This window comes from Narcine bancroftii, chromosome 8 (assembly GCF_036971445.1).
Source record: "Narcine bancroftii isolate sNarBan1 chromosome 8, sNarBan1.hap1, whole genome shotgun sequence".
Taxonomy (NCBI): Eukaryota; Metazoa; Chordata; class Chondrichthyes; order Torpediniformes; family Narcinidae; genus Narcine; species Narcine bancroftii.
Genome location: NC_091476.1, coordinates 104,542,187 through 104,558,168, shown reverse-complemented (window position 1 = coordinate 104,558,168; position 15,982 = coordinate 104,542,187). Strand labels below are relative to the sequence as shown.

General features: G+C 42.7%; 1 protein-coding gene and 1 pseudogene across 1 annotated transcript; one reads left to right on the top strand and one right to left on the bottom strand.

The window, feature by feature from the left end:
- Window positions 1-2,822: 2,822 nt before the first annotated feature.
- Window positions 2,823-5,129, top strand: LOC138742103 (zinc finger BED domain-containing protein 5-like; annotated as a pseudogene).
- Window positions 5,130-5,923: 794 nt separating this feature from the next.
- On the bottom strand, window positions 5,924-15,651 carry upk2 (uroplakin 2). Its single transcript, XM_069894689.1, has 5 exons — window positions 15,513-15,651; window positions 8,956-9,099; window positions 8,729-8,870; window positions 7,227-7,285; window positions 5,924-6,517 (listed from the first exon to the last, which is right to left on the bottom strand). Exons 1-5 carry the CDS (start codon window positions 15,559-15,561, stop codon window positions 6,387-6,389), a joined length of 525 nt encoding a protein of 174 aa, XP_069750790.1. The 5' UTR covers window positions 15,562-15,651; the 3' UTR covers window positions 5,924-6,386.
- Between the last annotated feature and the right edge of the window lie 331 nt (window positions 15,652-15,982).

The window sequence follows — 15,982 nt, the reverse complement described above, 5'->3', positions numbered from 1 at the left end:
TACATCTGTAGAAGTTTGCAAAGATTTCCCTTGTCATTTCAAACCTCCACAAACTCCTGAGTAAGTAGAGGTACTCATGCGATTTTACAATGATATTAGTATGTCAGGTCCAGGAAAGGTCCTCTGAGACAGTGACTTCCAGGAATTTAATTTTGCTCACCCTCTCCCTCACCCTGATGTTGGAGTGACTTCAAGTCTAAATGAAAGTAATGTTGGTTTGTCCTGTAGATTAACTCCACTCCAGCTGTCCAGTGGGAAGCTTGTTGGAGGTGGGTACAACACTGTGCTGAGAAAGGTGGTGAAAAATGTTGATGGATTTCAACTTTGTTCGACATCATTTATACCTAAGATTGGATTTTTTTTTGGACACCCATTGGTTAAGATCACAATTTGCAGGCCATCATAAAGGATGGAGAAGGATTTTTGCAGGAAGTCAAATTTGAGGAAGATCCTTTTGTTTGATGGAGAAAAGGTTCCTGTGAAGTCATGAAAGGATGGTGTGCAGGGAGAGCTGTCAGTGCTCCTGAACATGATCAGACTCTGGAACAAACCTCACATGAGTAAAATAATGTTGCCTTTGCTCTGTTCTAAATGACCTCTTTCTGTAACTCTGTACTCTGCACTGTTTTTAACTGCTTGGGTTGGCTGACTGGAATCCTCGCAAAACTCACTTTCACATTCTATGTCAATACATGTGAACTCGAGCAGTGAACCTGAACTTGGGTGACAGGAGGAGGCAATCATGAGTAGTCAATGGCTTGTGTCATCATGGGGCCCTTCCCATGCTCCACATTTAACATCTTTCATTCCAGCATTCATTCTTGTTTTAACCTTTATCTGTCATTGCCTATTAATCTAAGTCTTGAACATACATGGATGCTGAGCTTCCTCAGGCATCTTCAATACAGAATTTCAAACCCTCGGAGTGAAGGAAATCTCTTCTCAAATCAGCCAGGTTTCTGAGATTTGTAAGTCACCATTGTAGATGCCCCAGCCAAGGCAGAATTCATTTCTGCCTCTAACCTATGCAGCCCATAAGAATTTTGTCTGTTTCAGAGAGCTCACCTCTCAGCCTTTTGAACTCTACAGATCATGGGCTCAGTCTGCTTAATCTCCCCTCACCTAGGATTCAATCTGGTGAACATTTGTCATACTTTCTCTACAAATGTACAGCCTTCCCTCAAGAGGAAGAACAGACCTATACACATTAATCCAGGAGAAGAACCACCAACATCTTATATAATCTCATTAAAACACCTTGCAATAAATACTATCATACTGTTTTCCTTCCTAATTGCTCACTGAACAAGCTCATTAACTTAAGTGATTCAGGTACAAAACACCCACATCAAATCATCATTCAAACTCTTTACATTCAACTGTTTTTTTATATCATAATCCATCCAGCATGTCCTCGCCCATCCATTTCACCTATTTACCTCCTCCAGAGGCCTCTCTATGTCCCTTTGACAACTTAATTGGACGCCTGCATGTAAAACAGCAGAAGGCATTCTCAGTGGGTAGTGGGTGTCAGTGAGGGAATCTGGGTGCAATTGGCACTTGTCTGGTCAGATTTGGCATTGAAATCTCCAAGGAGCATACTTTGTATAATAAAATCCCTGTTATCTGTCATTAAAGCAACCGGCAGCCTAAAGTAACTGGCAAAGAAAATGTGGAAAATAAATAGGGAAAAAATATGAATGTTTAAAATTGGCACCCCTAGTGGTTAGTTTGCCGTTCATGCAAAATTCAATCTCAAGCAACCAAAAAATTCACTTATCCAACATCTACCAATCCCCATCGGTGCCAGATACCGGAGATTTTACTTCATTTAACTTCAACAAGACTTTTATTGTATAAATAAAATAACACAACACCTACAGTAGGGGTCTCCAAAGTGATCGATATTGACCCCTGTGGGTAGATGGGACTATCCAAGGGGTCTAAAAAATGCCAGGGGTTCAGAAGGGGGTTGATAAACACTGGGAGGGGTCCACTGAATTGTAGAGTTGAAAGAATTGTAGAGCTTGAGGTTCCCCACTCCTGCCCAGGATCCTAATATCCCCACTCCAGCTGGGAGTCCGAAGTCCCCGCTCCTGCCCAGGAGCCCGAGGCAACTTCTTCGATACAGACGGTTCTGCGCCTAATGTTGAGAATGGAGTCACCATCACCAACTCTGGCTGCAGCCCAAGTTGAAGACTTGGACCCAGCTCCGTTTGGCAAAGGCTTTTTTTACTGTTATTGTAATCACTTGCTTAATTTACAGATTTGTTACTTGCCGATTAGGGTATTATAGCTTAGTTTGGGTTGTTGCTGCAAGGCCTGGACACCAGTCTCCGGTACATTCCTTACCGCTGCTCTGAGTCGTTGAGCAGAAAATTGGCAGGAAGTCTTGCTGATACACATTTTTGATTTATATATAATTAATTTTTATTGTCTATTTTATATTCTGTTTACTGAAACATAATTATAATAATATAGTTATAATAATTTATTATTAGTTGGAATCACAGGACAATGGACCATTGTAATAATCTGTTTCCACATAGATGAATAGACTTGGATTTTATTTACTCATATACTCTTTTTTTAAAAAATACTCAATAAATGTTTTAACTATATTATTCATCATTAGTATTGTAGTCTTGTAACGTTTTAAAACATTTTAGCTTAGCCTTAGCTTTATTTCCAAGTATGTAACGAAAATCTGGGTTATGGCAATGCTGGGCTGAGTATCCCGGCCACGTCATTTGCCACATTTCTAGTAAGCACTATCGACGCTGTTGAAGATCCAGCTGCGCTGGGTGGGTCACGTCTCCAGAATGGAGGACCATCGCCTTCCCAAGATCGTGTTATATGGCGAGCTCTCCACTGGAGAGCAGTGGCTACCAACAGTGCACCACGTGACAGAGGTGCACCAAAGAAAAGGTACAAGGACTGCCTAAAGAAATCTCTTGGTGCCTGCCACATTGACCACCGCCAGTGGGCTGATATCGCCTCAAACCGTGCATCTTGGCGCCTCACAGTTTGGCGGGCAGCAACCTCCTTTGAAGAAGACCGCAGAGCCCACCTCACTGACAAAAGGCAAAGGAGGAAAACCCCAACACCCAACCCCAACCAACCAATTTTCCCCTGCAGCCGCTGCAACCGTGTCTGCCTGTCCCGCATCGGACTTGTCAGCCACAAACGAGCCTGCAGCTGACGTGGACTTTTACCCCCTCCATAAATCTTCGTCCGCGAAGCCAAGCCAAAGAAGAAAGTAAGCACTATGGCTGCCGCTAAAGCTAAGAATAAGTGCTGACAATATTCACAAAAGTATTTGAAATTTGGATTCGTACCTTGGTTTACTAATGAAACAATTTCTATGAACCTGTTATGTGAAAAGACTTTCAGTATGATGCATAAAATCTGCAAAGATGAAATACCACCTCGAACGGATTCACTCTGATAAGAAAAACAAAGATCTTGATTTTTTTTTAAGGCGCTGAAAAAAAATCAGAAAGACATTTTTTACGCCCCCCCCCCCACCTCCAATGCTGATAACGAAGGAGGACTGAAGGCATCATACAGTATTTCGCTTAATATAGCAAAGAAAGGAAAATCGTATGCCATTGGTGAGGAGATCATAATGCCATCAATTAAAGGTGTGATTGAAGATATTATGAAAAACTCTCAACCTGTTCTAAGTGCAAATATAGTGCAACGAAGCATTGATGAGATGGCCATAGAATGCCGCAGCACAGAAAACTGGCCATTCGGGCCTTCTAGTCTGCGCCGACCATTATTTCACTAAACCAATTGACCTGCTCCCATTACATAACCCTCCAGACCTCTCCCATCCATGTATCGATGATGTGGAGGAAGACCTTGGCATATGAGCTTCAACATTGCAAGTTTTCCATCCAACTCAATGAATCAACTTCCGGCAGTTCAAATATTCTCATGGCCTATTATAGATATTATATTATAGTCCAAGCCTAAAGAGCATTGTTAATGAATTTTTGTTTGCCACGTTCTTTAAAGGTGAGACAATTTTTCTATCTATAGAGAATTATTTGAAAAAACATAATGTTCCCCTCAGGAATATTACAGCAGTGGTTACCAACAGTGCACCAGCAATGGTTGGCATTTACAGAGGATTTGCCACCTTACTCAAGGAAAAGGTTTCCAATGTACAAACTGTTCGCTGTGTATTACACAGACACCATCTTGTAGCCAAAAAACTCAGTGGTGAACTACATGATGATTTAAAACTGTGTATCAGGTCAGTCAATATCCTCTCAATTCGCAACTGTTTGCAATGCTATGTTAAAAAACTGAAGAAACTTTGAATCAATTACTTTTGTACACTGAGGTAAGGTGGTTGTCAAGAAGTGATAATGCATAGACTTGTATGATTCAACTGTGGAGTTTCTTACAGACGTGGACCCATCACAATGTGCCGAGTTGAAAAAGAGTAAGAACCATCTGTTCTATTTGTCAGACCTAGATTCAAAATTTAATGATGTACAGAAACATCTGCAAGGTAAAGATGATTCAATTATTCAAGCCCAAACAATCCTAACAGGTTTCCAAGTCAAAACAGACCTATTTAAATCTTCATTGGCACTTAGAGATTTTAAGTATTTTTCAAACTTGCAGCAATTGGAAGAAGATGAAAACATTTCAGACTGTGATCTGGAGATTTACATAAAGCACCTTGAAAAATTAAGGGAAGACTTTAAATCACGTTTCGAGGACCTGCAGAAAATGCGTGTATCTGGCTGGATTGTTACACTGTTTGATTTGGAAATGGAAAATGAAGTCATTGAATCTCACTCCAAAGATGAACTCATCTAAGTGTGTGTGGATCTCGAAGTCATTGTTCAAAAGTAAAAGCTTCAGTGACTATTGGAACAATGTAAAAACTGCTACTAAATACCCCAAGCTTAGTGCAGCAGTTAGCCCATTTTTACTTGCAGTCCGAAGTTTGTACATGGTTGAAGTTGGTTTTAGCCACGCAAATGCAGTTATAACAGAGGAACAGACTGAAGCTGGAAGAGCGTGGTGACTTACAACTAAAACTCAACAATCTCCAACCAAATATCAATTCCCTTGCTGATGCTCATTAAATATATCCTTCCCATTAATGTCTATTTCCCTATATTTCATGCAACATATTCATTTATCATGTTGTATTTCCACATATTTCGGTAGGTTTGAACATTTTTATGTTGAACTCCAACATTATATTCAATATTTTGTACATTTCTCATGATTTCCACAATGACAGTAAACAATTTTTCCTTTTTATGTTCCTATATTTCATGAGAGATATTCACGGTAGGGGGGGGTGTTGGGGAGGGAATACAGAACAGTCTCACAGGGTTTGGTATGCAATTTCCCTCACTAATGCATATGGAAATTGCATGTCTACTTAATTATTTTTTTGTACATGCCTGGGGGTCTATGAGGGATCAAGGATTCCATGAAGGGGTCAATGGTCTAAAATGTTTGGAGACCCTTAACCCTCAGCAAGTTATCAAAGCTCTGAAATTATCTCAGTATCTCTGATAACAAGTCTCTGCAACAGAATGTACAATCCAGAACAAAGAAAACAAAGAACAATGCTGGATTCTGTCATTGATGTTTTCAAACATTAGCACACGCGCGCACACACACACACACACACATTTTTAGTAAAACCAACACACACAAATTTTTAGTAAAACCACCGACACACACACACACACACACACACACACATTTTTAGTAAAACCAACACACACAAATTTTTAGTAAAACCACCGACACACACACACACACATTTTTAGTAAAACCACCAACACACAGATAGGTACCCAATGCAGCATCGTTTTCACAATACACTAAAGGCCGAAGTCACACACCCTTTCATTTTCACTGAAAGAAGAGTTAGACTGGATTTTAAATACATTATATTTTATTTATAAAATAACAAGTTTCTTAAATGAACAGTGGTGAATAATCAGGTTCATTACAAGTCTAGACCCATAATTTCCAGACACTGGGATCTGCGGTAGCTGTGATTAGTCCCGACCCATGTGCCTGTTGACCACTGATGGATCCATTGGAACCTGGTAATTTATGGTATAATCAATGAAGAACTTAACAATCATTTGGAAACAAATGGAGGCTGAAAGTTCTGGTGATTCCAAGGAAACCAGGAAAGCCATCAAGTTCAGGGAGAAATATTCTAAAAACTCTACAGATCAAAAAATATTCACAAAATATAGACATTCTTCTGAATTAATTCCTAACTCTCTTCAAATTGCAGAGAGCAGATTATAAAATATACAGCAAATAAGAAGAAAACTTGTTCATGTATTTTTGACGATAAATGTTCTTTCATACTTTGGCAACAGCCATTACTTCCGAATGAAAAGAGCGACAATGAAAAGGACAATGAGGATGGCCATGGCAATAACTAGAAGCACAGTGATAACGATCATCGCTCCACTCCGACCAAAACTAGTATTGATGTTCTGGTAATTAGTTGCTGAGAAAATAAAAACAATTCATTCAATTAATACAGGCCTGACCATCTTCTCACATGCGTGCATGCGCAGGCACGCACACACGCACACACGCAGACACACACACACACACACACACACACACACACACACACACACACACACACACACACACACACACACACACACACACAGAAAAGTGAACATTAAGACTGACTGTTTGGGGAGAGTGACAGGTCTGAGCCACTCTATATGGGATGAGTACAATGCTTCCTGAGATTTTTCTGGCCACACATTTCTTTTTTTTTAATGAATGTTCATGGTTCTGAAGATGGAATGAAAAGGAAGGTTGGAGAATGGTTACTTGATTTATCCCAATTGCATTTGACATCCAGTTAAAGTTCATCAAAGGCATTACTGAATCGTTGGTCACAGTGCTCACATGTACAGAAATAACCAGAAACAACCCCTTCAGTCCTCTGCCAATGCAGGTCATCAACTACCCATCTTCACAGCACATGGTCCATAGCATTCCTTATCTTGGTGACCAAATTTGAACTGAGCGTTAATTTGACAATATTAGATCCTGAATAAATTGAGTTCCAGAGGGATTCGGAGGGACTTGCTGACAAAACAATATTGTACATGGAAGGGGAGGAAAGTGGAAGGGGAGTCTCAGGTTGAGATTGATTACGTGGTGACATCGAGAACATGGTGGACATGAGTACTCACGCATGATGGTCTTGATAGTCAGTGTGTTACTCTTCTTATTCTCAACATATGAAGTGATGCTGTGAACAAGAACGCACATCACAGTGAGCGGCAAAAATCTCGGAATGAAGAGCAGTCATCGATGTAAAGGGTGCATTGTAGGGAAGGGGTGTGAGTGATGTCAGTGATGAATTCTCAGCGACAGTGGGAGGAAAAGATTGATTCATTTAATAAGATGTTCAGAATCAGAACAGAATTAGAATTTATTGTTGTGAACAAGTAATGAAATGTGTTGTTTTGCTGCAACATCAGAGAACAAATATTGCTATAAATCACATTTTAAAAATAAATAGTGCAAAAAAAAAATAGCATAAAGTGGGGTAGTGACTGTTGTTCATTGTCCTTTCAGCAATCTGATGGCAGCAGGGAAGTAGCTGTCCTTGACCCACTGAATTCTCGTCTTCAAGCTCCTGAATCTTTTCCCCAATGGTAGCAGAGTGAAGAGGATGGGGGCCCTTGACGACAGAGACTCCTTTCTTATTGAAGAGGAATTTATGTGTGAAACCAGTGGGGGATGAGGAGGAGTGAAGGATTCTCCAGGAAAGTTTTTTAAAAAAGGACTCTGGGGGGGAGGAGGATGGAAGGGGATTAAGGGGATTAGTATAGTTGAGACATACAGAAAACAATGTATAGCAGATGAGAGAGGTAAGAATTATTGGGAAAATGTGTGGGTGCTTAATGAAGGGATGGGAAGAGTGTGGTGGAGATGTGGGAGAGAATGCAATGGTGGAGAAGATATAATAAAGTTGGGAGCGGACGTTATGATGCAGGGACAGGTTGCTGGCTGGAGATATAATGATATGGGGGACTAGATATGATGATGAAGGGAGGGTTTGCAATACTGCAGGGGAAGGGGATTCAGTGATGTGGGGAGGGGATGTAACAGTGGGGATAATGGATGTAATGGTGTGGAGGAAGGGATTCAATGCTGTGGGAGATGATGGAATGGTGTGAGAGCAGGTGGATGTAATGTAGTGGGAGGGTAATGTTGCTGGCAGGGTTAGCAGAGTGATGGGCACTAATGCAATGGAAAGGCCATGTAGATACAGGGGAGGTGTGGAACTGTAGCAGAACAGTGTATGGAGGAGGTAGGAGGAATGATTCAGAGGGTCACTTTTTTAAATTTCAGTGTAAATTTGGCGGCACGGTAGCATAGAGGTTTGCACAATGGTGCTACAGTATTGGGACTGGAGTTTAAATCCAGCAATGTCTGCAAGGAGTTTGTACGTTCTCCCTGCGTGGGTTTGGTCTGGTAGCTGCGGTTTTCTCCCACCCTTCAAAAACGAAATGGGGATTATAGGTTAATTGGCTGTATTTGGGCAACATGGGCTCGTGCTGTATGAAATTGAAATGTAAAAGTCAGAAAGAGCCGTGTACTTGAATTAAATTGAGTCCTGCATTCATGCTGCAATAATATGGAGCCCTCTCACCTCTCTTGAACATCCCAACAAATCTTCACTTACTTGTACTCAGAATTTTCCTCCAGCCCTTTCACCCTGAAGCCCATTAGGAACGATCGCTGAAAGCCATCAGTGTTAGACACGATATTGACCAATCCACGCTTAAATCTGCAGAAGGGCATCGTAAAATTGGGTTGGACTGGCCCTGGGAGACGAGAGTAAATGATTAGAAGCTACATTGGAAAGAAGCAGGAAGGGAGGTTAGATTTAGATGGGATATTGAAGGATACCTGGCTGGCCGGTCATGTTGGTGACCATGACACTGACAGACTTGTCAGCAAAGTTGCAAGGAGGCAGGGTTACAATTGCTGATTCCGCACGAATATTTCCCAAGATTCTACTTTGAGCCTCATCCACCAGGGAGATGGTAAAATCTGCTCATATTGAAAAAGAAAAGTTTAAAAGTATCAGACAAATCTCTGGCACCTTGTCACAAATATAGATAGAACAAATTCTTACAATATGTGTCTGTATTTTCTTCCCTTTTATCAAACGAGTGGCTCAGTTGCATACCTTACTGTCTGCACACATAGGAGGGCCTACCTTGGTAAATGAATCACACTCCACTTAAGAACTGGCAATCATGGTGTCTGCTGATGCCATTCCAAGGACCTGGGTTCAATCCTGCCCTTGGGTGCTATCTATGAAGACTTTGGAGGTTCTCACCATGGCCACATGGGTCTCTTCCCAGACTCCAAAGACATACTGATGGGTTAATTGGCTGGTGTACATTACCCTTCATTGAAGAAAAATGGTGGAAAAAAATCAAAGGGGATTCCATGAGGACTTGAGAAAATAAATTGAGTGAACTGGAATAAATGGCCAAAGGTGAAATGGGATAGATGGGATAGTTCTGCTGGGAATGAGTATGGCCATATTGGGCTGAATAGCCTCCTTCTGTGTTATAATAAGTAACTTACCAGGTGATGCCGCCACACCTCAGGTTTGTGTCCCCCTGGGAACTAAAAGAGGCTAGTCATCACCTTTTGGTCCACCTATTTCATTTGGATGTTGGCTGACCAGATTTTATTTTTAGCTCCATTTGCTTGCCTTGTTTCACAATAGCTTAGCCTTACAGAAATCTACCGACAGTCATATAACCATAAACTTTCACCCCAATTTATCAATGCCTACCAGAGCTAGTCCCATTTTGGCCCATATCCCCGCTACACCTTCTCCATCCATGTGCCTGTCTAAATGGTCTTTAACATTGTAATCGTACCTGCTGCTTCAGCATCCTCTGGAAGTTAGTTCCATATGCTCACCAACTTCTGTGAGAAAAGGTTGACCCTCTGGTCTCGCTTAAATGGTTCCCCTCTTACTTAAATCTAAGCCTTGTAGCTTTAGACCTCTTTACCCTGAGGTAAAAACTCACTCTTCTCCTTATGGTCTCACCGAGGTCAAATCCAGTTGGAATCATAAATTAATAGAATATTACAGTACAGAAAGCAGACCCTAAGACCCTTCTAGTCTGTGCTGAATTATTATTCTACCTAGTCCCACTGACCTACACCCAGTCCTTAGCCCTCCATACCTTTCCCATCCATGTACCTGTCCAAATGTTTTTTCAATGTTAAAATTGAGCCTGCTACTCTCTGCGTGAAGAATTTCCTCTTAGGGTACCCCCTAAACTTTTCCCCTTTCACCCTTAACCCATGTCCTCTGGTTTGTATCTCACATACACTCCATATAAAAAGCCTGGTTGTATTTACTCTCATAATATACCTGTGCCATCCATGGCATGGCATCCTGACCCTTTTACTCAAAGCTTTAACCATTAAAGGAAAATTGAACCCTTCACCATCCTTCTACCTGTCACCACTTTTGGGGAATCATGTAGCTGTACCTCTGGATCTCTCTATTCTGTCAGGGCCCTGACGTTAACTACGTAACTTCCCAAAATGCTGCACTTTGCACTTGTCCAATTTAAATTCCATCTGCCATTTTCCAATTGATCAAGATCATGTTGTAATTTTGGATAATCATCTTCACATTCCAGTGTCATCCACATCCACGCCAAGTCACAGGCTGAACAGGTTTAGAGTGAAAGGGTTCAAGATGCCTGCTGTGTCGTGCCTGAAGAAGAGCTCCCACAATGAAATGCCTGCTTCTCACTCAGCCCTGCCCCAAGTCATGAAAATGGGGAATCTGTGCAGTGCATGGGCTCACCCATAATGGGGGCGAGTTGTCAAACTCTCTCACGATACTGGGATCTTCTGGCCTCCCTCTCAACCACTGCTGGGGCTTGCCACTTCATCTCAGATGCCAGATTCACTTGTTATTCCAGTCACCCCTTGATGGAAAACCAGGCACCTCCCTGGGAGCAGCAGTGAGCAGTAACGCAACAAGGGAGGTGCCTCGAACAGGGATCATTCAAAAAAAACCATTACTAATGAGATATTACAGATAATGTAAACAAGCATCAAAAAATGCTGCTAAAAATCAACTGCCCAGAATCAAAAACCTCACTGATTTCTATTAATTGTCACAGTTAATTTAACTATTTTGCACAATTTTGAAAAGGGGCAAGATGAACAAAATTGAAAATTCGGAGTTTAATCACACAACAATTCAAGAAAATCTCCCTTTCTAGCAATTTTCACTCACTAAGTCATGGTTTCACCTTCAGCTGGCAATGAAAGGATGTGTGCTCTGGGTTCATGTAAATCTTGTGCTTCAGCCTGAATTGCAGGGTGATGAGATTCTCCAGCACACAGAACAAACTACCTCAATGGTCAGAAATATATCGAGATTACAAGTCTTCACATCCACCTGTTCAGCTGGAAGGGCTGAGGCTGAACTTGCCAGAGAACGACAGCCAACCATTCTGCGCTTACATCTTCCCACATCTGCCCTTATTGTAGCGTTAACCTGCCTCAAACCTGTCCGGTAAACTAATTTAAATGCTGTTGTTAACTTTAAGTTCCTCTTTCTCGCTCTCGCTCTCTCTCTCTCTCTCTTTGACTTTTAAAATTTTTAATTTAGACGAGCAGCACAGTAACAGACGCTTCCGGCCAATGAACCCAGCTACCAAAATACTCTAATTAACCTACAACCCCCGTACATTTTGGAGGGTGGGAGGAAACCCACACAGATATGAGGAGAACATACAAACCCCTTGCAGACAGCACCAGATTCGAACCCGAGGTGCTGGTGCTGTCATAGCGTTGCACCAATCACTACACTAACCATGCCACCCTTTCTTTTTCCTTTCCCTTTTTTCCTTCTCTTTCTCCCTACTATTTTCTTTCTCAATAGATGTTGATTTAAACGGACAGTTATAGACATTAATATTCTCCAGAAGGAAGTTGGTCTACCCATTATAATTATACCAGCTCTTTCAAAGAGTTATACAGACATGGGTGCTCTGCTTTCTTCATCACCTTCCACCTGGTTCTTTTGTCACTTCCTTGAGATGAGAAAATTCAGAATAAAGTATCAGTTTTGAGAGCCTGATATTGAGCATGTAATTGTGCGCCCAGTAGAATATCTCCAGCCCCCTCAGTGGTGGTGTGGATGTGGCATTGGATCACTTATCCTGCCCTGGATTTGGAGCATTTTGTGCAGTCTACGTGAGTGTCTGTCTCAGAAACATAAAGGAGGCTGGAGATCGTTGGTACCAGGTATGTATGAGCTTGAGGTGTGGTTTGAGATCTTGACATTCAAATACTCTTTTACTCAAGTGGCTGACAAAGGAAAGGCAATGGGAAATGTAGACTTCTTCTGCTGAGACGTTGCTCCTCAGGAAGGACCTGGGTTTCCAAGGTTTGTCATGGGCAATGTTGGTCAGGGTGGGTGAGAAGGATGGTGTTTGGATTTGCAGATGTTTAATGTAAGGCCCATTATTGTTATGTGAAGCCCAGTCTCCAGGATCTTTCAGCAAATGATTCAACAGTGACTTGGAGCCCATCCTAGAAAGCACACCCCCACCAGTCTCTACTTCCCCAGAAGCCTGAGCAAATTCGACTTGTCACCTGCGTCCCTCCACAATTTCCACCACTGAAAGCATTCTGTCAGGGTGCATCACTGCGTGGGATGGGAACTGCACCGCCAAAGACCACAAGAAACTGCAGAGGGTTGTGAACACACCACCACCACACCACCACCCCCCCCCCCAATCGACTCCATCTACAACTCCCACTGGAATAGCAGCCAGCATATTAGAAGACTCATCTCACCCTGGCCACAGTCTCTTCCTGAAGAAGATTCACCAAGTATGAGATCACCAGATCCAAGAATAATTTCTTTCCTACCACTATCAGACTCTTGAATGAACCCCAAATTAGTAAAATTATGTTGCCATTGCTCTGTCCCTAACTCTGCATTTTGTTTTTTTTGCTCTGTGTCTTACTTGTTAGGACTATATAAGAGATGTCAATTGGTCTGCTCGCAAAACAACCTCAATCACAAACTTAAATTTGACCAGGCCCTACTGTCAACAGAGTCCCTGCTGATTAACAATCATCTTTTTACACTAATCCCATTTTTAAAGATGTTCCCCATATTTTAATCAACCTCCCTCTGCCCCTAGCAAACGTCAGAGACTATCACTCATCACTCACCTATACCCTAGGAGGAATACACAATGGTTAATTAAATTTACCTTTTTTTAAATTTGCATATACAGCATGGAAACAGGCCATTTCAGCCCATGAGTCCATGCCACCCAATTTACACCTAATTAACCTACCCCCCCCAGTACATTTTGAATGGTGGGAGGAAACCGAGCCCCTGGGGAAAACCCACACAGAGATGGGTAGAATATACAAGCTCCTTATAGAACCCCAATCCTGATCACTGGCGCAGTAAAGGTATTGTGCTAACCGCTATGCCAACCGTGCCAGCCCAGCTGGCAAGAACCTCTAAACTGGACACTGCCAAGATTGAGCCTGGATCTCTGGCTGTGAGGCAGCAGCGACAAAAACTGTTCTGCTGTGCTGACCACTGAGATTGGGGTGACCTTGGTTCTGCAGTGTAGACAATAAGTGTTTTTATGCTGCCACACCTGAGTAGCCCTCCAGAGACCCAGGTGCAATTAGTGGGCTAAAGGTGCTTCCAGCACCTTTCAAGCTCAGAGACAGGGGGTATCGACCCAGTAAATAGCCAACACAGCGATTTAAGGGGGATCCCACCCCCACAATGACGCAGTAGGTGAAGGATCACACAAATTATTAGTGGTCAGTCTCCCGCGCCCCCCACCAGCTGTCAGTCACCCCCCCCCCACCATCAATCACACTCCCCCCATCCTGCAGCAGCCAACTCCTCTCCCCCCTGCGGCAACCAACCCCTCTGCCCCCGTTGAACGCAGCAATCCCCCCCCCCAACGGCAGCAACCTTCTCCCCCCATGTCAGTGACCTCACTCCCCCTATGGCAGCGACCCCTATCTCCCCCCCAATCATGGCAGACACTTTAGCAGGGGTTTCCTGGGCCAGCATTTTTGTTTTCAAGCTGCTGGTGGATGAGACCTAGGTAAGTTTAACTGGGTTCCCTGACTACCTCCAAGGTAGGGCAGGGACCCGTTGATTTTGGATCCCGCTGACCGGGTCGGATCCTTTCAAGCTGCCTTGTGAATGGGGCGCTAACTGGGCAAATTGCCCGCTTAACCCCATTTTACAAGGCAGCTTGAAATCACCTAATGTAAGCTCATCGATTTCCCACTTGTCAATTAGTTCCACTCCAGTGGTGCAGAATGTACTGGCCACAACTGCAAGGAAAACACCCCTTTTCAAAAGGTTTTAATTACAGTAGAAGTCCTAAAATCCAAACTGCTCGGGGATTGGGTCGGTCTGGATTTTCAGGATTCTCAGGCAGCACTGTACTTCTGAAATTCAAACTTAAGGAGGAACAATGAAGAGATGAACAGGTCAATTTTGAGAGTCTATTAATTAGGAAATGCAGCATGCTTCTTTTATCAAAATTAACAGTTTTAAAGAAAAATAAACTGGTCTCTTGTTGCCGCTGTGTGTCTGTGGCGCTAACGCATGCATGCACGCACGCACGCTCACAAAAGCCTGATAAATTTTTTAAGTTTGAGAATTTTTGAGAAGTCTGATTCTCGGGTGTTCTGGATTTCTGGCATTGAGATTTTTGGAATTCTACTCTATCTGTTGTGGTCCAACCTATTGCTATTGCCAACACCAGAGGGAGCTTCAACTCCATTCTTCATCACACCCCCTGTCCCTCCCTGAAATTGCATTGGAATGCAGGTGTGTCAGATCACCCAAGGGGCCAAAGGCTTCTCGGGAGTAGAAACATGATTTGTAGCATTTAACTGGGGTCCACACTGAGGGTCGTCAGAAATACACAGGAAATAATTGATATATTAATTGGGAAATTATACTTTACAAAAGGTAAAGGTTTAGGAGATAAAAATCAGGAATAAAGTAAGTATAGACAGGGTATATAGCTGGGAGCAATTTGCAGTCACCAAAATGGTTCTGGAAACTGGGAGAAAGATAGACAAGGGAGTGAGAAAGGAATAAAAGGGAGAGCAAGAGGGGAGAGAGAGAGAGAGAGATGCTTGGAAAAGAGTGAATGTGTGTGTTGAGAGAGAGGGGATGGGTGAAAGAGAGAGGGGGGGAGACAGACAGACAGAGATATAAAAAGGACAAGATTTAGACAAGAAATAAGAGGGGCTAGGTGGAATGTGCGATGGGAGAGGAGAAGTTTGGATAAAATGAGTAAGAGAAAGACAGAAAATAGTGAGAAAGGGAAATAACAGAGTATAGGACCAACATTTAGAGGAGCAGGTGAGGGAGGGATAGCCGAGGGTGAGAAGACACTTACCTGCAGCCCCTGTAATGGAGACCAAAGCCAGGAGAATAAGCAATCTCATGGTGTGAGCAATACCAGTCCACAGGTGCAAGGGATCTCAGCAGATGTACTAACTGCCACTTGGGAGGCTCTGGGACAAAGTGAGGGATCCCAGCTCATACCAGGGCTGAGTTTGATGTCGACAGCCAATCATGCAGGCAGTAAGCAGGCCAAGCAGGTTTGACCAGAATCATTCACCTGCCACTCATCACAGTTTATTTCCATCTCAGGCCTGCACACCCAGCCCTTGGGCTTCAGTCACACCTGCCTGACCACACAATGCAGAGGAACAGGTATTATACTAATCCCAGGACAGCATAATATAAGATCATTTGTCGTATTGAATTCATTCTCACTCAAGGCATTAATAATCCAGCTAGTTCCCTTCCCCAACTCTCTCCCTGAAAATTCCTCCCAGATATTTACACAGATTCCTTCTAAAA